At 31.7% G+C, this 25,356-nt stretch overlaps 1 protein-coding gene across 1 annotated transcript in view; it reads left to right on the forward strand.

Moving 5' to 3' along the window:
- LOC126886278 (opioid-binding protein/cell adhesion molecule-like) overlaps positions 1-21,797 on the forward strand; it is a gene marked incomplete at its 5' end in the record, with an annotated part of 74,646 nt that extends 52,849 nt beyond the window's left edge. Inside the window, 2 exons of the mRNA XM_050653148.1 lie at positions 7,660-7,959; positions 21,250-21,797. Coding sequence (XP_050509105.1) covers positions 7,660-7,959; positions 21,250-21,564 — 615 coding nt within the window. The remainder of the gene's footprint in view (positions 1-7,659; positions 7,960-21,249) is intronic.
- Positions 21,798-25,356: the final 3,559 nt, after the last annotated feature.

Below are 25,356 nucleotides of genomic sequence, written 5' to 3' on the forward strand. Positions count from 1 at the left end.
ACAAATGTGGATTCTGCTGTGCTAGCCGCGCCCCAAAATTCCACACCATATTGCATAATACTTTGAAATTGAGCAAAATAAACTATTTTTGCCACACAAAAATTTCTATTTTGTCTAATTGCTCTTATGGCATATGTAGCTCTGCTGAGGGTTTTATTAAGTTCAGTTATGTGATAACTCCAATCAAGTTTGCTGTCTATGTTTATGCCTAAAAATTTAATTGTATGACAAGAAGTAATGCTTTCTTGATCTACTTTAATAACAACATCTTCCACATTTTGATACAAATTAAAACGGATACTTTGTGTTTTACTAATATTCAGAACCAATTTATTGGCGAGAAACCAGTCTGATATCTCTTCAACTGTAGTAGCGGCACAGGATGTTAATGTATCAGAACTATCGCCTTTAATTACTATACTCGTATCATCTGCAAAAAGTGAAAATGTGGTATTAGGGAAACTAGCTACCAAGTCATTGATATAGATAAGAAACAGTGTTGGTCCTAAAACAGACCCTTGTGGAACTCCACACTGAACTTCCGCGAAATTTGAATAGGATGCTTCACAGCTACTATCAGAATTATTTATTCTAACACACATTTTTCTGTGTGATAGGTATGTCTGAAACCATTTATGTGGTGTACCTCTAATTCCGTAGTAGTAGATCTTGTCCAGTAGTATTTGATGGTCTACGCAATCGAATGCTTTCGATAAATCACAGAAAATACCAAGAGGATGGTGTTTTGCTTCCAAGATTTTATGCACATTTTCGATTAGAGAAAATGCTGCATCTGTAGTACTCATATCAGATCTAAAGCTATATTGAGAAGTTGTTAGAATTTTATGTTTATTTAAAAAAAGAAGTAATTGTTTATTTACGCACCATTCTAATAGTTTTGAAAGGGACGGTAATAGAGACACTCCGCGATAGTTCTCTATATTACACCTATCACCTTTTTTATGTACAGGAATAACTACCGATTTTTTAAAACATTTAGGAAATATTCCGTTTTCAAGAGACAAATTAAAAAGAAAAACTAAAGGCCTACAAAGGGTATCAATATTTTCTTTTACAAGGGTAATTGGAATTTTGTCAAGCCCCGCGGATTTCTTTGGTTTTTGTGACAAAATGCACTCCCTGACATCAGTTTCTATTAAAGGTCCAAAAAACAATGAACTTACATTATTTGCCGGTAAACTCTGCAAATAGTTATCACTAGATTTTTTACTTTTGATATTAGGAATAATACTTGATGCAATTTGTTGAAAATAAGATTTAAATTCTTCTGCAGCTTCAGTTGGATTTGTGATATCAATATCATCTTTTTTAATAAATATATCTTTCTTAGCTGTTATGTTTTTTTTTTGTTAAAATGTGAAATTAAATCCCATGTCGCTTTAGATTTATTATTTGAGGAGTTGATTATACCGTGGAAGTACTTATTTTTTGCCTCTTTAATTATTTGTTGTAACCATCGACAATACGTTTTAATGTAGTTTTTTATGGTAATATTATTTGTATATTTTTTTAGTTGTAATAAGAATCTTTTGTTTTTTGACGATACTTTTATTCCGGGAGTTAACCAACCTTTAAAATTTCTTTTGTTATGTATTTTTTACGTTTAGTCGGGAACGCGTATTCGAAGCCCGAACCAATTTTTTCATTAAAAACATTATAAGCTACTTCCACATCTGATATTTCATATACATCATTAAAGTCGCACTGACGAAGATACTCAAGAAATTTTAATTTATTAGTTTGACAAAAGGATCTAACCAGATGATATTGATTATTAGCATCAGCTTTATCGACACTTATGGTTAAAATTTGAGCTTTGTGATCAGACACTCCTACTTCAAATGTAGACCCCTCAAATAATAGTTTAGGATTCAAATTAACACAAATATTATCTATTCGTGTAGCAGACGTTATTGTTACTCTAGTAGGTTCTAAAATAGTTGGTATTAAATTATTCATTGTCAATATGTTTTCAAAATCAAAAACATTCCTATTCTTACAATCTAAGTCTATATTAAAATCGTCGCAAATTATATAATTGTAATTTCTGTATTTTAAATACAGTTCACTTAACAAATCGCACAACACATTAAAAAATATTTGCAAATCTCCCGAGGGGGGTCTATAAATACAAGAAATTACTAATTTTAAATTATGATTGTTTACAACGGTAAATTCAATTTTGTTATCTACTGAAACAGTTTCTAAATTAACAACTGGACTAAAATCAAACTTTTTATTAGAAAAAACGGCCGCTCCACCATGGGAATCCATTTTCCTACATTGTGGTAGAAGAGGGTTTATTCCCTCCTTTTTCTTTCTCTTTCTGAGCTTTTTTATTTGTATTACCTCTTTTAGAGCTTTTTTATAGGATGTTCCTGATTTCAGACGCCGCTTCAGACTGCTTTCGTGCCGCTTCACTTAGTGTCTTCCTTTTTTCTTCAAGTATATCTTGAAGGCAATCCAAGATCCGTTCTTCTACTTTAGACATGTCTTTTCAGGTGTACTTTTACCGGCCTCTTGAACATCCAATTTTTCTTTCATTTTTATTGTTGGTTCCATGGTGTTCCCATGAATAGCTAGAAAATAAATGTCTACTTGCTCTGATCCCCGCTTGAGCAAGTACCTAAAACTTCTTACAACCGAAGGTCTTGTATCTGGAATCGTCTGGTATCCGTAAGGAACCATTTGAGATCATGTATCGTGTAGTCATGCATCCTCCTCCCGGTGTCACTCACTTTGGATTACGTTTTGTTTTTCGCTGTTCACCATCGGCTTTTTATTTGCGCCAGATTGTCTCCTGATGTTATGAACAAAGTATGGAGGTTTGTGAGAGGAGCGGGATTTAAACGTAACAGTTAGCAGTAATTGCCACGGAAATTGATATTTGGAAACAATGGGACTGGTAGTTCTTTCAAGACAACAGACTCAGTAAATCACACATTAAAACAAAATAAATGTAGTGAGGATATTTATATACAGTTCAAAATTAAAAATAACAAGGATAAAGCTTCCTTGGCGGACGTCTGCAAAAGAAAAAGAAAATTGTATTTATTACTATTATCAAAAACATAATAACAATATTAGAATCACGGGATCACTATCTACATAATTACACACACAGACTCGTAACCCATCACACTTCAATCCAGTGTAATCACAATCAAACATCGACACACAGCTACCCATTCGCCAGCTCCGGGTCAGAGATGACAGCTACCGCTCATTTCGGTTACAGTTCCGGCAAAGCATCTTTTCAGTCCAAAGTACCCAAGGCCCCGTAACCGAGCGTGCAACGCGTGCGACGCACGCGGGCGCAACCCCAAAAAGGCGTCAAACCAAAGATTTGGTAAATAAGATATATTTATTTTAAATGAGATAATCACTTTTTTTACAATTTTAATTTTTTCACGAACACCTTGAGAAATTTCAAAAATCAAATAGTGTTTCAAAACAATATACCTAGATAATATTATATAAATACCAATTTTGTAGCATCCTTAAATTTTAATATAAATACTGTCTTCTAAAGTAAAAAATAATATTTTGGGTATGGCGCATAGTTCCAAATATTATTCAGTAATATTATGGACTGTGCCACAGATTCAAGTCATACAAACCAAATAAGCCTAACAAAATGCTAATTGTTCAAGTAAAAGGGAGGCGGATATTGATTCATTACCTGGCTGGCTCATCAAATCCTCTTCATAACCTTTTTATAGATATTTAAAAATATCTAACTTCATCTCTACCAAATATCACTATTTCATTAAGAATCCTCCTCACTTTACCTGTGTCTGTTGTTTCTGGTGAGAGATCATTTAAAATTATTAATTAAATATTATTTGAGGTCTACTATGGCAGAGGAAATATTATTTATCTGGTTTGGAAATATTAGCTATATTTATAGCAAGAGCTAATCAATAAAATGGACTTTGAAGATATTATAAAAGAATTTGCTACATAGGGGAGTCAATAGAGATTTTGACTTCGGAAAAATCAAACAACATAGAACTTTTTGTAATTTGATTAAGAAATGTTAATGAAGCACCCACTACTCCAGAACACTACTTTTTATTAAACAAATGAGCTGCGCAATTAGTAGTTTTTTTTTAACTACGAAAATATAAATCTTAGAAAAAATGACTTGACCATTGAAAAATTCAAAAAACTTATGTAAAGATTATTCTAAAATTAAATCGATAGCTTCTATAATGTTTTATTTTTAACGCTAAAGTCACCCTTCTCACAAACGTTGACGCACTGTATACTAGCGTTCGGCGAAGCGTATGGTTGAGTTATTTTAATAGAATTATTTAACTAATGGATTAAACAAAAGTTTTAAAAATATAAGTTTGTTTGAATTTTTCCGAAACAATGCATGTTTTCGTTCTCCATTGACTCCCCTAACAGTAAAATCTAGAAAAACACCCATTTATACCATTTAATTCAATTTAGATTTAAGGTATCGATTTCCAGATTTAACTAATATATTAATGTTTTATTTGTTTTGTTTGTGCCATCATCAGCAAATCAGTTACAAGAAAAATAAACTTTGAGTTATTGCAATTTCTGTTGTTTTATTACAAGTAAAAAATAAAAAATTATAGATTTATTTCATAACTGGATATAGTAGATTTAATGGGCGCTAAAATATGTACCGCACGCGGGCGCCGCTCAGCCTTACGGGGGCCCTGAAAGTACCTTTGCCACGGCAGAGTTCCAACTCACTTCATTGCATAACTGCCGTTTGAGTTACTTCCCAATTCAGTACACCGAGTGGAGCTGATTTCATCATTTTCCTTTCTCTTCTTAAGTACACTCTCGGTAGCCATCACTGCTTGGTTCCGTCGGAGAGGAGGCACATAGTGGGGTTGCGCTAGTACCGAAGCGCGTACGGTTGTCTTCTGACGAGCTGTTGAATGCTAAGCGGAAGGATATTGTTACAACATTTAAGGACATTGAATTGCGCGTAGCACCAGAAATTAATGTTTATATAAAAAAATTCCTGACGCCGTGGTAGTTAACCGATTTTAATTTTGCAAATTGCAAATGAAATTTACAGTATTCTTCTATATGTAAAAGAAAATTCAACTTGTTTTCTGCTTTATTTTCAGTCCTGCAACATTTTGAAAAAATGATGTTTTTTTGCGAAAGCTGGATTGAAAATTTATTTTGCAAAATTTATGAAACCGATCTTAATGAAATTTACAGTATTGTTTTATTATATCATAGCGTTTTTCTGGGTAAAATATGAAGGTCCTAAGTGTAACATCAATGGTTGAAAAACGTAAAATGCGAATACTTGTTTTTTATGTTTTTTTTTTCGCAATTATTGCTATTTTGCACCAAGTATGACAATTTTTAAAATTTTTAACTAATCCTATATTGTAGAAAATTTAATTACGCTACTTTTATGTCAGTACAATTATGTCAGGACAGCGGTGTTCGATTCACACAAGTTGTGAATATGTAATATATTTTATGTAATGTATTATTTTCTTACTCTATATTTTGTTGTATTTTAATATTTTAATTCCACAAACATCAAACTAATTTGATTATTGTTTATGAAATATTTTATTCTCTAAAAAAAACTTTTCTGTAAAAACATTTTTGCTAAAAAAGTGAAATTTTAAAGCACAGAGTAAGTGTTTTTATTTTGCAATAAACAAATTTATTTATTTATATCGAAATGTACTAAAAATTAAAATTTATCAATCATTATTAAAGGTCATTGGAATGCCCAAGCAGAGCAAACGTATCCGCTGTCCTGCGCGTAGCACCAAAAATTAATGTTAATTTAAAAAAATTCCTGACGCTGTGGTAGTTAACGGATTTTAATTTTGCAAATTGCAAATGAAAGGTAAAGTATTTATTTTGCAAAATCTATTAAACCGATCTTAATGAAATTTACAATATTGTTTTACTATACAGGGTGTCCCGAAAAGAATGGTCATAAATTATACCACACATTCTGGGGTCAAAAATAGTTCGATTAAACCTAACTTACCTTAGTACAAATGTTCTCACAAAAAAAGTTACAGCCCTTTGAAGTTACAAAATGAAAATCGATGTTTTTCAATATATCGAAAACTATTAGAGATTTTTTATTGAAAATGGACATGTATAATTCTTATGTCAGGAACATCTTAAAACAAAATTATAGTGAAATTTGTCCACCCCATAAAAAATTTATGGGGATTTTGTTCCCTTAAACCCCCCCCCCAAACTTTTGTGTACGTTCCAATTAATTCATTATTGTGGTACCATTAGTTAAACACAACGTTTTTAAAACTTTTTTGCCTCTTAGTATTTTTTCGATAAGCCTGTTTTTATTGAGATGCGGCTTCTTTTTCAATATATTTACGTAAAAATTTTATGGGGGTTTTGTTCTTTAAACCCCCCTAATGTTTGTGTACGTTCTAATTAAACTATTATTGTGGTACCATTAGTTAAACACAGTGTTTTTAAATCTTTTGTCTCTTAGTCTTTTGTTCATAAGTCACCTTTTATCGAGATGTAGCTTCTTTTTCAAAATATACCTAAAAATGTAAATTATAAATAAATTTTCAGATTATTAACAAGTCTCTATAACCGTACTTAACCATTATACAAATATGTGGTGGATTCGACAAATATTCAAAATATCTCGATAAACACTGGCTTATCGAAAAAGTACTAAGAGGCCAAAAAGTCTTAAAAATAATGTGTTTAACTAATAGTGCCACAATAATAATTTAATTGGAACGTACACAAAAGTTTGGGGGGGTTTAAGGGAACAAAACCCCCATAAAATTTGTATGGGGTGCACAAATTTTACTTAATTTTTTTTTTAAGATATTGCTGTCGTAAAAATGCCACATGTCAATTTTCAATAAAAAATCTCTGAGAGTTTTCGATATATGAAAAAAAATCGATTTTCATTTTGTAACTTCAAAGGGCTGTAACTTTTTTTGTGTGCACTATTGTATATAGGTAAGTGAGGTTCAATCAACCTATTTTTGACCCCAGAATCTGTGGTATAATTTATGACCAATCTTTTCGGGACACCCTGTATAATATAGTTTTACTGGGTGAAATATGAAGGACCTAAGTGTAGCATAAATGGTTGAAAAAAGTAAAATGCAAATACCTGTTTTTTTATGGTTTTTTCACAATAATTGCTATTTTGCAGCAAGGGTGACAATTTTTAAAAAATTTAACTAATCATGTATTGTAGAAAATTTAATTACGCAACTTTTATGTCAGTGCAACTCTTCTCTGAAGTGAATACATTTAAAGTTATAATCAAAAAACGAAGAAAAAAATCGAATTTTTCCTTCATTTTTTGGCATTTTGATTATTTAAACAATGTTCCGGATCTTTTTAGTGGGGGGGATAACTCTAATATTATTATATGAGTTATTTTCAAGCAATTTCTGCAAAAAAATATGAGTCACCTCTCAACATCCAAATGTACTAATATTTTTACAGATGCGCCCTGGTCTAATTTAGATGTTATGTTATTTAAAACTTTGTACATTTTTATATTCCATTCTCACAACTGTTTCGTATGATTTTAATATTACATTACGTTCACAGCATTCATTTTTCAGTCAGAGATTAGACTTTTACTAAAAATGACTTTTCTTTTAGGTGATGTGGTATCAAGATTCCTTCATTCTACAGCCCACCGACCGTCGTCAAATGTCAAAAAATGGAAACACGCATACGTTAACCATTCGAAATATTCAACCATCGGACTTCGGTAATTACAGTTGTATGGTATCTAATTCGATAGGAAGAGACAAGAGATATATGGAATTGTCTGGAAAGCCCGGACCAGCTAAAATTATCAGCGGACCGTATTCAAATCCCCACGAGTATGATTTGAAGTGGGTGGTGCAGTCTGTTTTCCCCATTATTGAGGTCAGGATACTCTATAGGAGGATAATAGTAAGTCTAGTTATATAACTGCAAATAGCCGAGAAGAACCGATTTGGAATTAGAGTAGAGTTACTACAAATATAATTTGAGCCAGTAGGTACACAATGGAAGTAATACTCTGATCAGTGTAACTAAGTGTAAATATTCTATAATAGTATATTTGAAATACATTATTATATTTATATACATTATTAAGAGGCAGCGCTGAAAAATCTCTTTGAATTTACTAAAGCTAGATTTTTCACAGTTGATTACTGTGAGTGTGTAGAGAAACATACTGCGAAACGTAGAACAGGGGTTACTGATAGGGTATCAAAGTTGCTTTCCTACGAAGGTAATTAAATCCATTTACTAAGGCTGAAAATCAGTACACACATTCTAAATTAAATATAAATAAAAGTTATTATAGTCGGTCAGCTGTATGACGGGACAGAGCCGGTCGGTCGGCCCCAATAGTCGATTGAGGAAATGAAGCATTTTGGCTCGCAATTTTTTCGTCCAGCATAGATTTACTTAAAATTTTCAAGGAAGGTAGAGAATAGTCCAAGGATCATTTTCTATATCATGCCGCTATCATACGCTAAAACCTGGGGGGTGGTTGCCACCCCATCTCGGGGGGTGGGAATTTTTTATTACATTTTAACCATGTAATTCGATGGAAAAAGTGATTCTAAGAAAAAAATGTTTTTTACATTTTCTTCGTAAAACTAATATTTTTCGAGTTATTCGCGCTTGAAAATAACAGTTTTTCGACGAAAAAATCGACTATTTTAGAGGGTTTTTGAGAATACCTCGAAAAATATCATATGAATATCATATGAATAATCAAAAAAACTGTAGATATCAAAATTGTATCTTTTAGTCACACAAACCAAATTCTTTTCCAATAATATCTTTAAGACCAATACAAACCGAGATACGGCATGTTAAAGGTTAGCTTTTTTCGTCAAATGCATAATCTGAAATATTCAAAGCGAAATAATGGGAAAATTTGCATTTTTCGAGGAAAACTTAAATAATCTTTTTTAAGTATACCTTTAGACCTTTCAGAAATAATAATAAAAAGTTTCTAGCATGAAAATTAAGCGACTTATAATCAAAAAAAATGTCGGTACCTGCTTTTCTCTACGAAAAAATCAGTGAAAACAACCCCCTAACTTCCTTGCTAATTCAAAATTAGTCTTCACCTTTCTGTAGTTCGTTTTATATTTATATTATCAATACACTCAAGGAGTTTGTCCTATTTAAAATGCCTAATTTTTGTAAAAATTGGAGTTTAAAGAAAAATTGATTTTTTGCAATTTGGTATTTTTCACCTTTTACTTCAAAATATCTCCGAAAATACTGAAGATACGAAAAAAATTAGTTCTTTTTTAATGACTAAAATTACCCTGTGCATAGATTTTCATTAGTGAATAGTTAGCTAGATATAGCTGTTTAAAACCTCTATTTACCAGCAAACACCCCCTTATTCGAGCCCTTTAAACCCGTCCCAATTAAAAACTAAGGTATCTTACGGAATTTAATTTACACAGTCTTATAGCTCTTTAAAAATCCTACAAAATCATTTTTGAAGAAACTTTTTATCGCCAAAAATATATAGAATATTTTCGAGGTATTCTCAAAAAACCCTCTAAAAAAGTCGATTTTTTCGTCGAAAAACTGTTATTTTCAAGCGCGAATAACTCGAAAAATATTAGTTTAACGAAGAAAATGTAAAAAACTTTTTTTCTTAGAATCACTTTTTTCATCGAATTACATGGTTAAAATGTAATAAAAAATTCCCACTCCCGAGATGGGGTGGCAACCACCCCAAGGTTTTAGCGTATGATAGCGGCATGATATATAAAATGATCCTTGGACTATTCCCTACCTCCTGTGAAAATTTCAAGTAAATCCATGCCGGACGAAAAAATTGCGAGCCAAAATGCTTCATTTCCTCAATCGACTATTGGGGCCGACCGGCCGGCTCTGTCCCGTCATACAGTTGAAGCGTAAAAATATTTTTTAGGAAATATTTTGAACTTCTTAGTTATGTTAATTACCATTTAATAAATGCATAACGTATCTTTACATGTACCTATGTGCGGCAGATTCGTGCATATTATAATAATTATTGTGCATTTAATGGTAGAAGCATATAATTTGGACCACATATACTACACATATAAAGGTTCAAATTTAGATATGAGACCATCTCGTTTTTGTTCCTTTTACAAAAATGGAGGGCATTCAAAATGGCGACTACACATATGACTAATAGCTGACCGACTATAATAACTTTTATTTATATTTAATTTAGAATGTGTGTACTGATTTTCAGCCTTAGTAAATGGATTTAATTACCTTCGTAGGAAAGCAACTTTGATACCCTCTCAGTAACCCCTGTTCTACGTTTCGCTTGACCGACCGCAGTATGTTTCTCTACACACTCACAGTAAGCAACTGTTAAAAATCTAGCGTTAGTAATTTCAAAGAGATTTTTCAGCGCTGCCTCTCCGTCTATTAGTTCCATAACATAGGCCAAGATTGTTTATTTTTGGAAAAATTTTATTATATAGGGTGAGGCAGATAAAGGGCCTATTAGAAATATCTCGAGAACTAAAGTAAAGAAAATTATGAAAATTGGAATATAGGGGTTTTGAGGTGTGAACTATTTAATGAAAATATTTTGGTCTCTTTGCTACTTCCGGTTATACCGGAAGTTGATTGTAACTTCGTTTTTTTAAATGGGACACCCTATATATTTTTACGTCTTTGGATTCTCCTCGATTTCTTCTTTCTTAAAATATAAGGTTTTGTAATATTATACAGTGTAGATTAAAAGATAATTACGTTTTTTTATTAATTTCGTAGCAAAATTCACACCCTGTAGAATTGTAGTAGTTTTACATCAAAATCTCTTTGTATGTTCAAATGATTTTTAATATTGTCTACTATTGTTACCAATTATTAGTATAGCTAAATTTTGAATTTTAGTATACAGGGTGGGTCGAAACTCGGAATGTGTATTTTCTGAGTTTTCTTAAATGGAACACACTATATTTTAGTATTGTAATGAAATGGTATTTTATGGTACTTTTTAATTTCTTAAGCATTCCCTATACCCAACTGCTTTAATTTGTGCTTAATTGTTAATCGCACCAACAATCTTAGCTACGTAGATATTTTGATATCTCAACCATTATTGGCAATTATAAGTATCAGTCTCGATTAGTATGTATTAATTTCCGAAAAATTATTTGTGATTGAATATTTTTACTGCCAACCTAATAAAATTTCAGGTATTTTGTGTTGCAATTAATGTTTGGCTTGAATCACCAATAACTCACAAAATGAAGCAGTTAGGTATAGGGATTGCTTAAGAAATTAAAAAGTATCCTAAAATAACATTTCATTACAATACTAAAACACAGGGTGTTCCATTTAAGAAAACTCAGAAAATACTCATTCTGAGTTTCGACCAACCCTGTATACAAAAAACGAAAAATTTAACTATACCAATAATTTTTAACATAGTAGACTATATTAAAAATCATTTGAACATAAACAGAGTTTCCTATGTCAAACTACTACAATTCTACAGGGTGTGAATTTTGCTACGAAATTATTAAAAAAACGTAATTATCTTTTAACCTTCCCTGTATAATATTACAAAAACTTATATTTTAAGAAAGAAGAAATCAAGGAGAATCCAAAAATGTAAAAATATACAGGGTGTCCCATTTAAAAAAACGAAGTTACAACCAACTTCCGGTATAACCGGAAGTAGCAAAGAGACCAAAATATTTTCATTAAATAGTTCACACCTCAAAACCCCTATATTCCAATTTTCATAGTTTTCTTTACTCTAGTTCTCGAGATATTTCTAATAGGCCCTTTATCTGCCTCACCCTGTATAGTAATTTGAGTAAACGTTCAATAAAAATTTTTTAATAGCATTTGGGATTAACTCTCAAAAATATAATAATTAAAAAAGTTCCACAAGAAGACAGCTTTTGGCACATTCTTTGTCAAAATTATTGGAAAATGTTATTCCTCTTTATTTCTTCTTCTGTTTATTCAGTTCTATGTAAATTTCTCCATTTTATAAAAAAAGTTTTGTAAATTCAATCAAGACGTGCCTTTCCTTTCTACGTGGCTTGTTATATTATAACACTAGAATGACGGATGTGTAGAAGATACTACTTAAACGCGAGTGTGTGGAGAATGACATAAAAGATGTAAATGAAGTTAGAAGTGTATTTTGAGAGCCCTGTTAAAGGGTGAGATATTTTTGGTACCTTTTTGTATTCTTTATAATTGTATCTTCTGTTCCTTTGCTTATTTGAATTTGTATTTTCTCCATCTAATTTGGGTCAAAGTTAATCTCCTGTAGTCCCAGATTGTCTTAAGTCAGTACAAAATATATATATTCTTCTTCTTCTTCTTATAATAGGCCTCTTGGCCTGTTCCTTGCCGATTTTGAGCTTGTATTCGTAGCTGTGATGTTGACTGCCATCTTTTAAAGGGCCTTCCTATTGGTCTCTTGCCTGTTGGCTTTGAATCCCTGGCTATACGGGCTATTCTCTCGCTGTCCATTCTCGCCACATGCTGATTCCACTCTCGTCGTCTCTGTCTTCCCCACCGTACTATATCTTGTATGTTACAGAGATCTCTTATTCTGTCGTTCGGTATTCTGTCTCTCAGTGTTTTCCCAGTTATTGACCTAAACGTTCTCATTTCTGATGTTCTCAGTATCCTCGTGGTTTCTGCAGTGTCACATCTTGTTTCTATCGCGTACGTCATGATCGGTCTTACACATGATTTGTATATGCGTACTTTCCCTTCCAGCCTCATATCTTTGTTTCTCCAGAGGATATCCCTCAGACATCCTGACACGTAATTGGTTTTATTTGCTTGCTTTCGGACGCTCTTTTTAACATCTCCATAACTATATATTTCGATTCCCAGATATTGGAATCTCGAGACTTGTTCAATTAGTTTGTTGTTAATTACTAATTTGCATCTTATGGGTTCCCTTGACACTACCAGGGATTTTGTCTGGGCTGTTGATATTTTCATGTTGTAGTTCTTCGCCACTGTATTGAAAGTTTGTGCCATGCGCTGTATGTAGGTTATTCTAATTATCGGAGATTAAGATTGCGTCTTTAGCATACCAGAGGATTTTTATTTGTTTTTCCGCCATCTTATATCCTTTTCCAGTACTTTTAATGTTTTATATGATTTTGTCCATGACTAAATTAAAAAGCAATGGGCTCAAGCTATCCCCTTGTCTGATTCCCGAGTTGATTTCTACTTCCGATGTTAGTTCATTCTAGACTTCTATTCTGGTTTTGTTCTTCGTATTAATGTCTTTAATTATCCTTATTATCTTTTTGGGCTGATTTTTCTCCTTTAGCAATCTTAGCACATCTTCCAATCTTACACAATCGAAGGCCTTAGTCAGATCTATAAAGCACATAAATGCAGGTGTATTATATTCCAGTGCTTTCTCAGCAATTTGTCTGGCTATGAATATGGCGTCTATTGTGGACTATTTTTCCGAAAACCTTGTTCCTCACTAATTGTGTATTCTTCATTTATTTTATTGGCAAGTATTTTTGTTTAAGTTGTGTTGAGTTTAAGAGTTGTGCTCAGCAAAGTGATGGTACGGTAGTTGCTAGGGTCTTTGCTGTTTCCTCTCTTGTATATAGGTATTGTTATAGGAGTAGTCGGCAGCATGGCAAGCAGTTCAAACGTATTTAGTGAGCTTACAGCGAATACGAATCTAAAATGTTATAAGTGTAACAGAAAATGTGTGAATGGTATTAAATGTATTGGATGTAATACATTTATGCATTTTAAATGTGCTAACGTTGACGAAAATCATCCAGTCAGTGATTTTAAATGTGACCAATGTGATATACCGGAAGCTGTATTCTTCGACGCAATGGAGGAGACTGCTGGCGGTAAGATTGATCCAAAAATTTTTATCTACATAATTAAACAAAAATACTGCCTAATACATGAACTGAGAGATAAAATTATTATTTTAAATAAACAAATTGAATTAATGAAGAAAGTGGATTCCGATATTTCAATCTTTTTCAAGTAAAGATAGGTTGGTCAACAAAAACACAAACACGAAAGAAGCTAATCACAATTTAATGAGTGTATCTACTAACAACAAACAAAAAGCAGGGAATTCCAAAACAATTAGAACTGATAATAATATCGTTTCCAAACCTGACCAACGATTCGACAATGTTGAAACGTACAGCAATGTTGCAAAGAGATCTAACTCATCAAGGGAAGGGGGGAAGAACTTAACAGTTTCTCATCAAAAATTAGCGCGAGCGGTGGAAGAAGCCGAGACAAAATGTGTGCTTGAATTCTATCAGAATTTAGGACAAAATCCGACAAATTCTGAAGATAATAATTTAAGATCTATTCCCGGTGTTCCAGGCAACAGCAGTGTGGACAGCGATGGTTTCCGCAAAGTTATCAGGAAGCACAAAAGAAAATTTGGTACTGGAGACGGGGACGAAATGTATATGGCAAAGAAGAAAATAAAAACCGTAAAATATGGTTATACATATCCAATATTCCTGACTCTATAACTGCAGAAGACGTTAAGATATTTCTTCAGAAACATGCAAACTCCACTGATCCGCAAATAAAATCACTTCCCACACTTAGTAATAGAAAAGACAATAAATCGTTCATGATAGGAGTTGAACCAGAGCTAAAAGAACAAATATATGACGTTGCCTTTTGGCCAAAAAACGTTTCGTTTGAACGATTTAATTTTAGATTAGGTAAACGGTTTCTAGGGGATCAGATTGACAAAACATATGTGCAACAGGGACAACCTAATTCTTTTTTGGAAGTTTAAATCCACGAGAGACTCTTTCCAATAACAATCAAACTTTCTTAAAGATAGTGCAGCTTAATGCACAATGTCTTACAAACAAAATGATAAATTTGGAACTATTGGTATTGAAGGAATCACCTGATATTTTAAGTATAGCCGAACACTGGTGTTCAGAAGATAATATGCAATATATGGTTCTTGATGACTACGTAAACGCTTCATATTATTGTCGGACAACCTATATTCATGGAGGAAGCTGTATTTATGTGAAAAGTGGTCTTAAATATCAATCGGTAGATATATCTCGTTTTAGTGAAGAAATGATTTGTGAGTGTTGTGCCATAACTTTTGTGAGTTCAAATCGCAAAGTGTGTGTGATAAGCATTTATAGGCCTGCAGGAGGTAACGTTGATCAATTTTTTATTAAATTACAACATATTTTGGAATTTTGTAGCAGTTCTTATCAAGACCTTTTCGTATGCGGAGATTTAAATGTTGATTATTTGTCAAATTCTGTGCAGAAACAAATCTTACATGATGTTATAGTTAGTTATAACTTGAAAATTACTTCTGTGGACCCTACGAGGATTTTCACAAATAAATTAGGACATACATCATCCACTAAAATTGACTACATGTTAACAAATGTTAATATTGATTTTTGTAAATCTAATGTATACGAGGGTCATTTCAGCGATCATAAAATTTTTACACTTACAATTGAATCCAATAATGTAAATTTTCATAAAACAGAAAGAAGGATACATTGTTATCGCGATTTATCAGATCATTGCTTATTTCAGTTTCAAAATGCATTATCTTTACTTAATTTTGATGAAGTGTATAGTCAAAATGACATTAATTTGGCCATGAACAAGTTTGTAGATATAATTTCTTTTAACATGAATGTTTATTGTCCTGTAAAAACACAGAGAAGTAGTACTAAAAACCGTAAAAATAAATGGGTAACCGCAGAAGTAAAGAAAGCCGGTCGTCATATAAAAAATGTATATTGGTTATCTAAAAAACTTCAAAATAATAATTCTCAAAAGGCATATAAAGAAGCCAAAAGAAATTATAATAAACTTATTAAAAATGCAAAAAATCAATTTAATGAACAGCTTATCATACAATCAGATAACACATCTAAAACAACATGGAATTTGGTAAATAAAGCAACAGGTAGAAAACAAAAAAAATGTAATATAACTCTCAGCTCTGACGGTGGCGATATTACATCTTCTGAGGATATCGCTAATGTTTTTGCTGAATATTTTGCAACTGTAACTGAAAATAATCTTGAATCATATTTTGGCTTGTCTAGATCTACAAAATGTACTTGTTCTAAAATTTCGGACAAAACTTTTTTCTTTACACCCGTTACATATCAAGACGTTGAAGACGCAATTATAAATCTTAAAAACAAGTCCAGTACTGGTTTGGACAACATATCCACAAAAGTCGTAAGATCGGGAATATTTTCTCTATCTGCTCCTTTGATCTACTTAATTAATTTATCGGTTACTAATGGCAAATTTCCTGACGCACTTAAAAGCGCAAGAGTTATTCCTATACACAAAAAAAATGATCCAGGATTGATTTCGAATTATAGACCGGTAGCAGTGCTGAGCGTTTTATCAAAAATTTTTGAAAAGGTTGTATATAATAAAATGGTTTGTTTTCTCGACAAATTCGATATTATATCCCCGCATCAACATGGGTTTAGGTCAAAGAAGTCAACGTTGACTGCTGCATGTCATTTTTTTAATTATATATATACAGATCTTGACAGGGGAAGGCATGTGGCAGGTCTCTTTTTTGATTTGTCCCGTGCCTTTGATTGTCTGGATTTTAACTTTATTAAAAATAAATTTTACAACCTAGGTTTCAGAGGAGATTTCTTGGACTGGATAGTAGACTATTTGAGCAATAGAAAAATGTTAGTTTCATATCAGAATTCTGCTTCGACAGTTTTCAATATTGATAAAGGAGTCCCTCAAGGATCTGTTTTAGGACCGCTTATATTTATTCTTTTTATGAATGATCTTCCTGATTACATTAAATCTCGAGTTATTACTATTTACGCAGATGATACTGCACTAGCGATCTCTGCGCCTAGTAAAGAGGAACTTATATTATTATCCAACGGTGTTTTTGGGTCATTTGTAGATTAGTCCAAAGCAAATGGATTAATAGTAAACGTTGATAAAACTCAATTTTTATATTTTCATTCCCAAAATGTTTGTAATGATAATGTTCATTATCATTTAAATTTGACAATATACTTATTTCGTCAGTTACAACAACAAAATTTTTAGGTTTAAATATAGATTGCCGTTTGAGATGGACTGAACAAGTCAATACAATAAATACAAAATTAAATAAATCGTTTTATGCTATTTCTAGAATAAAAGATACTATGCCGATATCAGCACTGATCAATATCTATTACGGCCTTGTTTACAGTCATATGAGTTACAACATACTACTATGGGGAAATTCTATTGACAGCCCTAAAATTTTTGTAACTCAGAAAAAAATTATTCGAAAAATATTCGGGCTAAAATTTCGGGAAACTTGTAAACCAACGTTTATAAAATACAAAATCATGTCATTCTATAGTCTGTACATTTACCACACTCTTCTGTTTGTCAAAGAAAATTTCAATCAATTTGAAACTAATGCTCATCGACATGATTACCATACAAGAAATTGTAATAAGCTCCGAATACCCCAGTTTAAAACATCAAGATTAGAAAATAGTTTTAAATTTATGGGAATGAAATTGTACAATAAACTTCCCGATGAAATGCAGGAGATTGCTAGTTTTAACAGTTACAAAAATAAAATCAAAAATTTATTATTAGCCAAATGCTACTATTCCGTCAAAGAATTCCTTGACGATAGCCTATAAACTATTTTACACTATTTTATTTTTTATGTATAAATTGTTTTGTGTATACAAAGTCTAAAATGTCTAAAAATGTTAGTCTAAATATGTTATTTTATAATATGTGTTAGGTGTTAGGTACCTATAAAAAATTGTGTAGCTAAACAATGTTAGCTTGTAACAGTTATATTACTGTATATGACCTGTCCTATACATTTGTAAAAATGTCTTAAAAGGATGAATAAATATTTCTATTTCTATTTCTATACTCGTCCTCCACTGGTCTGGTACACGCTCGCTGGCTACATATTATTTCTTGAAAAAGGATCTCTATGTTTTCGATTAAGGTTTCTCCTCCGTATTTCAGGAGTTCATTTGGTATCACATCTGGTCCTGGTGCTTTTCTGTTTTTTAATTTACGTATGTTATTCCTTATTTCTTCTTTTGTGATTTCTAGTTCTGTGTCTATGTTGGATTCATCTTCATTTCCTGTTTCTTCCTCTTCTTCAGGTATTATAGTATCTTCCTTATATAGTTCTTCTATATAGGCGGTCCATTGTTCTGCTTCTATTTTATTTAAACATCCATATTCGTTAATAGGTTTTTTCCTATTTTTTAGTATTTTCCAAACTTTTCTTTGCGCCCCATACAAATCGTGTTCCATTTCTTTGGTAAAGCGTGTCCAATATTCCCTTTTTCTATTTCTTATCTTAGAATTGATGTAATTTCTTGTGTCTCTGTATTGTTGGTAATTGTTTGGTGTTTTGTTAGTGCAGTATTGTAGGTATGCTTTTCTCTTCTCATACGCTTGATCTCTCATTTCAGTATTGAACCAGGGCTTTGATATTTTTGTTGAATTCAGGTTAATTTTTCTGGCCCCAATGCTTTCCTTTGCGGCTTGTAATATATTATATTCTATTTTTGCCCATGTCTCATTTACTCCTTCACAAAATATATCTCACGTTGTAAATCCAAGTCTATCTCAGGTGATCCCATTGAGACTCCCGAGTTCATCCAAGTATAAATTCTAGTCAGGTTTTGCCTTATTGACAATCGAGTTCCTTTCATCTAAGTATGGAGCTCCTCTTGTTCTTCTCTGTTGTACAGCTTAATCTAAGCTATTGTGCATACATTTCTTTATATAGATAGAACCCAATATCATATGATAAAGACCAAAACACCTGCTCCATTTAAAAGGCATTTCAAGAAGAAAAATCCTGCTAACAAAGGTTTTAACAAAAAATGTCTATTAATTGTCATTTATAAACAAGGATTTCCATAAGATAGAAGAAAGAAAAGAATATAACACCACAAGTAATCCAGGAACACCCACAAAAAGGGACAACAATACCATATGTAAAGGGCTTATCAGAAAAATTAAAAAATATAGGAAACAAGTACACTTGAGTCCACGATTCTTTACCCGTGCGTCAGTCATACCTGGCGAGATAAAACTCATACTTTTTATCTAGCATCATTCTCTTCCACGCATGAAACTTACGACAAACCAGTTACCGCCTGTTATTAAGTAAAAATAGATATTATTTTTATGAACGCTCTAGACTCAGTACATTGAAAAGAGATAGGTACAAAAAAAGACGATTGGGGATGTTTTCACATTTTAATTTGTGACATTTCTGGTTTGTTTACTTTTGTGGCTGTCAGTCTGTTGAGTTTTTTTGCTGTTATTTTGTCGAATTTTTGCATTTTGAAGTTATTTATAGTACACAAACAGTTGTTTTCACAACGAGTTTTATATTGGAGTTTGAAATTTTATGGTAAGTCTATTTTGTTTTGCGATTAATGTTTACAACGTACAAAGCTAACCTCATTGACACAGTTAAGGAATGTTTGTCTATAAGTTTCCGCCAAAGTGAATAAAATAACAAAAAGAAAATATGATATTGAATTTTTTTATAAATTGTTTATTTATTTATTAATCAATGATATTAAAAGAATTTATTAAGCTACTTCAAATGTAGCTGTAATTATCCACCAAAATTTTAAAGCAAAACTTATATTTCACATTCTCTTTATTTGACACTGTCAAATTTTATACTATAACCCGTGATCGGAGCAGTACCCACTTTCTGTCACTTGCTGTTGCGTTTAGTAAATTTCCGATTTATTTCGTATGCTTTAAATGATGACTCACGGGTAAAGAACCCTGGACTCAACTGTACAAACATCAGAACAGCATTTAAAACAACCAGCTCAATCGGATATATCCTGTCCAAAACCAAACCCAACAACACACACGACATGTCACAGAACTGCATCTACAAAATGAGCGTATAAAAGCAATAATTTCTATGTAGGCAGCAAGACCACCAGGCGTTATAGTCCAGAGTAATAAGGATTTTCTCGGGACACTCAAAGATCCAGGTAGCTGACTACTTTTTTAGTTATTGTAGACCTATAGGAAGAAAACCTACCTGGTTCGTGCCTAGAGTTCGCGTCCGTTTTTTAATTATTAACAATTTAGTGCAAAAATCGCGATTTTTTCGATTTTTTGCACTCCATTCAAAAGCTAAATAGTTGACATAAAATTACAAAATTCAGTTTTTTAGAACATTGAGAAACCTTCAAAATGACGATTTTTGAAAGTTAAAAAGTTAATTTGTTGCTACCCAAACTGCAAAATAAGTGAAAATCGTTATTTGTTAATAACTTTTACTAAAACTACCTTAGAACTTTAGTGTTTCACCCAAAGTTGGGTATTGGGGTACTTAACGAACCTTCAAAATTTGAGACCGGTCCATTAATTAGTTTAAGAGCTATTCTATTTTTTTATCCCAGAGACCTTTATTTTGCTATTTTGCAATAAGATAAGACAGAAAATAATGAAGATATGGCAATTCTCAGTATGCGAAATGAAAGTAGAAGAGTGATAATATCAAAGTTAATTAAAAAAAGATAAAAAATTAATTAATATAGTCAAAAATCCTACTGTCAAATTTTTGAAATTTTGTAGTTTATAAACATTTAGAATAACTTTAAAAACGTTGTCCTTAGAAACAATATTTTTATACATTCGAAAAGATAGTATTTTAACACACATTTTCAAATAAAAAAATTTAGCCTGGATTCATTTGGGACAAAGTTAGCCATATGTTTTTTTTAATTCACAGCTAATTTGTTTATAATAAGGCCTCTAAGAGGTGACAGGCCTCTTGTAACATAATGACCTAATTGTTACCTATTGACCCACTTACCACGTGTGGGAGTCATATGTTGCCCTAGGGCCGTATCCATAGGAATTATATCCATCCTTTGGATTTTGTCATGTTTGCATTTATATGAGACTTTTAGTCTGTTGTTGAAAGGTTTTGACCTTTGTATTTTTTTGGTTGGCTCACCATGTTCTTGTAACACTGATGATGCTCTTGTTACAGAGCGAAAACGTTTTGTTACTATGTTTTTACCCCTATAGGGGCTTTTCAAACTAATATACCTTTTACCAAGACGAACATTTTTTATTAAATTTTACTTATTAATATAGAAGTTATTAACAAACAGCATATTTTAAATTCATATTTTTGTTTATTTATAGTCCAATGCATCCTACCACCATCCTGGTCATTGGCACGATCTCCTTGTGAAGCCAGCTCAAAACTACAACCCTACAACCAGTGAAAGAAGCCAGCGATACCAACTAACGAACCTTTTCCCCGATTCTGTTTACGAATGTTTGGTTCAAACGAAGAACCAGCACGGCTTCGGGGAACTCTCCGATCTTCACCAATGGTCGACTTCTCCAAGGGGTAGGTTCATCGTTCAGAGTGGTTGTGATGAGACTAGGAAACAATCGGTGAACTATTTTATTGTGATGGCGGTTATTTGGATTGTAAATGTACTTAGAGCGTGAAGTGGGATTGGAAAGTTTACGGATTATTTTTTTATTGGATTCGATTGTGTATAAGCTGTCCAAATGTAAAATAAAATTAATAGTGCAGTTACTGAAGGTGGATATGAGATGTTACCTCCAATTTCGTTGAACCTCAATCGAATTTTATGAAAATTAGTGAGTGGTTAGAGAATAGCTCAAGATGTTGTTCTGAAGCTATTTCCTTGTGGCATTTTTATGATTAATTATTTATATGGGAAATAAGCCACAATTAAAATGAAAAAAATAATTTTATTAACGTTTCGACGCCCAAATCGGGTGCCGTTTTTTATAAATACAGTAATATTTTGTATTTTGACAACGGCACCCGATTTGGGCGTCGAAACGTTAATAAAATTATTTTTTTCATTTTAATTGTGGCTTATTTCCCATATAAATAATTAATCATAATAGCTCAAGAAACAAAATTCACATGATGCCAACTTGCGCTTTTACCCTGGGGTGGATGCCACCCCTTCTCGGGAGTGAAAATTATTTTGTTAAAAGTAACCCCATAAATCAATAGGAAAACAAATTCTAGGCAAAATTTGTTACATCAAGTAATTCAAATAAATTAATAGTTTTTGAATTATTAAATGTCAAAGATTTTAATTTTTCGTGAAACAAATACATGTTTTAAAGCTGTTTTTCACTTATAACTCAAAAACTATAAGTTTTTACAAATACGTTATTCTTACCAAAATTGAAGATAATAAAAAATCAAAAAAATTCCTTAATTGAAAAACCTTTTCATATTAAGGGGATAGGCACAAAATTTCGGCTCTAATGCTTTTTAAATGCATTATTTTTTTTCGAATCCTGATAAAACTAATAATTATTTTTGAAAGATACACTAAACATCAAAATTAACGCACCACCTTAAAAATGGGACATTTTTGATGTCTCGTATTTCCTAAACCTGTTGTCCGATTTGAGTGATTTTTTTAGTATATTATAGGTTTAGTCTTCAAGAATATCGATGTAATAATATTGTTGCTAAATAGGTAAGTGTCATTGTATATGTCAATGATGAAGAGTGTTTTTTCCTCAAAGTTTGGAACACCCTGTGGAATATTCTAGCGTATATAAAATATTGAAATTAAAACTCAACTGTAGCCTTAGGCTTTCTTAACATTTTGCTTTTTGATTCATTCGCTTATGTGGTGTAATAAAAAAGTTAGGTACTTTAACAACTGATTATGTTATTCATCAATACAGGGTGTTTCTAAATAAGTGCGACAAAGTTTTAGGGGTAATTCTGCATGAAAAAATAATGACCATTTGCTTTATTAACATAATTTGTCCGCACATGCTTCGTTTCCGAGATACGGGATGTTAAATTTTTTCTAGGGTCATATTACCCGTATGCACGCCAATGGTGAATATAAAATTCTTAATTGTATGCCAAAAAATGCGCAATAACTACCTTTTAAAACCTACCAAATTTCATTTGCATATCTGAACCGGTTTTAGAGCAATAAATAAATCGTCAGTTTGTAAGAAAAAATTCAACATCCCGTATCTCGGAAAGAAAGCATTTGCGGACATATGTTTATAAAGCAAATGGTCATTATTTTTTCATGCAGAATTACTCCTTAAAGTGTGTCGCACTTATTTAGAAACACCCTGTATTGATGAAGAACGTTGCTAGTTGTTAAAGTACCTAACTTTTTTATTATCCAACATAAGCGAATGAATCAAAAAGCATAATGTTAAGAAAGCCTAAGGCTACAGTTGAGTTTTAATTTCGATATTTTATACACTCCAGAGTATTCCACAGTGTGTTCCAAACTTTGAGGAAAAAACACACTATCATTGTTACACCCGGTATACAATGACAATCTGTTTAGCAACAATATTATTACATCGATATTCTTGAAGAATAAAGCTATAACATATTAAAAAAATCACTAAAATCGGACAACAGGTTTAGGAAATACAAGACATCAAAAATGTCTCATTTTTAAGGTGGTGCGGTAATTTTGATGCTTAGTGTATAGAAATATTACGTTATTACTAGGGTCGAAAATCCCTGAAAACTTTTATAATGTTTATTTTAATAAGTTACAGGGGCGAAAAAAAGAGAAAATTTAGTGTGAATTTTATTTCAAATTACTCATTCCAAAGAAACTTTTGGTTTATTCTAAGGGACTTTCTGCCCTCGGTAATAATGTAATCTTTCATTCTGCGTTTGAATGTTTCAAAAATATTTATTAGTTTTCTCAGGATTCGAAAAAAATGAATGCATTTAAAAAGCGTTGGAACCGAAATTTTGCCCCTACGCCCTTAATTCAAAGTGAGTTATAGATAATTGAATGTATAATTTTTTCGGCAAGTACTCAAATCTAAGTATTCAAGTTTAAATTGGAAAACGATGCATAGGTATACTTACTAAAAACCTGTCCGAGTACTTAGGAATCTCTATCAAATAAGCTTCCGAAGAAGTTGATAGGATTAAAATGTATGCTCAAAAAAATTTTCAAAATTTATGCTCCAAACGATTTTTAAAATTTATACTCCAAAAATTTTTACAAAAAAATAGTAGTATTTTTTTATTAATTCTGTTAATTTTCATATCAGGTTCACTTAAAAACCATTTGAAAGGTAATTTCAAGGGCTATAAAATCGTATTAAATTTAATTTTTTAAATCCCTTATTTTTTAAAGTTCAAACGCCCCGGTTACATGGTTATCGCAGTAAAATGTAGGCTTTAAACTATTAAAGCCTACATTTTATATCTCGATTATTTTTTATCATACAAAATCAATATACAAAAGTAAAATATTTGTTAAAGAAAAAACTAAAATTAGGATATGTGTCACGTTTTACGTAGATCGAGAATTTTTGGAGTTATTATCAAAAGAAAGTTATGCTTTTTTATTATAAAAAGAAAATTTGAAAGATTCTGCTTTTTTTCAAAAATATGAATTTTAAAGTGGTTATTACTACTATTTTAAAATGCTTAAATAAAAAACTTCTAATAGGGATTACCATAAATTTTAATTTTTGTGGAAATGGCGTATGTTTTTATTTATTTTTCACTTTTTCCTAAAAAATTCGAAAGGGTTTTCTTATTTTCATCATAACTTGCTTAATTTTGGTGGTATCAACTACTTCTCGATCTCACTTGATAGGTATTCCTGAGTACTTTCACAAGTGATTAGTAAGTATATTTTATAAAATGCATTGTTTTCCCGTTATTTGAGCCTGAATACTTAGATTTGGTTACTCACTGAAAAAAATACACATTCAATTACCTATAATCTACTTTGAATTAATATCAAATGGTTTTCAAGTAAGAAATTTATTCAATTTTTTATTATATTTTAATTTTGGTACCAAATTATAACTTTTTTGTAAAACAGTTTTTGAGTTAGTTATTTATGAAAAACCCCTTTAAATCATGCACTTATTTCACAAAAAAATTAAAATCTTTGATCTTTAATAACTCTAAAAATAAAAAGACTAAGTTCTCACTATAATGGCATATAAAACAACATAATGCTATTCTACACCCCACCAGAATGAAAACAATGGGAACCTTCTCTGGTTACACCTCCGAGGCTTCTCCAATTTGCAAGCCATACGGATGCTGAGACTAAGGAAGATGAGGGAATTCTACAATTTACAATTCACGTCCCATTAGCTCAGCGCGGTAAAGTTCCAACGAGAATGGTTCCCTTCATACTCCACACAGAGTAAATATAAATCAAAAATGAATAACCATTTTCAATTTCGTTGCAAAACGAAAACACAGCCGAACCATATTCTAGT

The sequence above is a fragment of the Diabrotica virgifera genome, chromosome 6 (genome assembly GCF_917563875.1).
Source record: "Diabrotica virgifera virgifera chromosome 6, PGI_DIABVI_V3a".
Classification (NCBI taxonomy): domain Eukaryota; kingdom Metazoa; phylum Arthropoda; class Insecta; order Coleoptera; family Chrysomelidae; genus Diabrotica; species Diabrotica virgifera.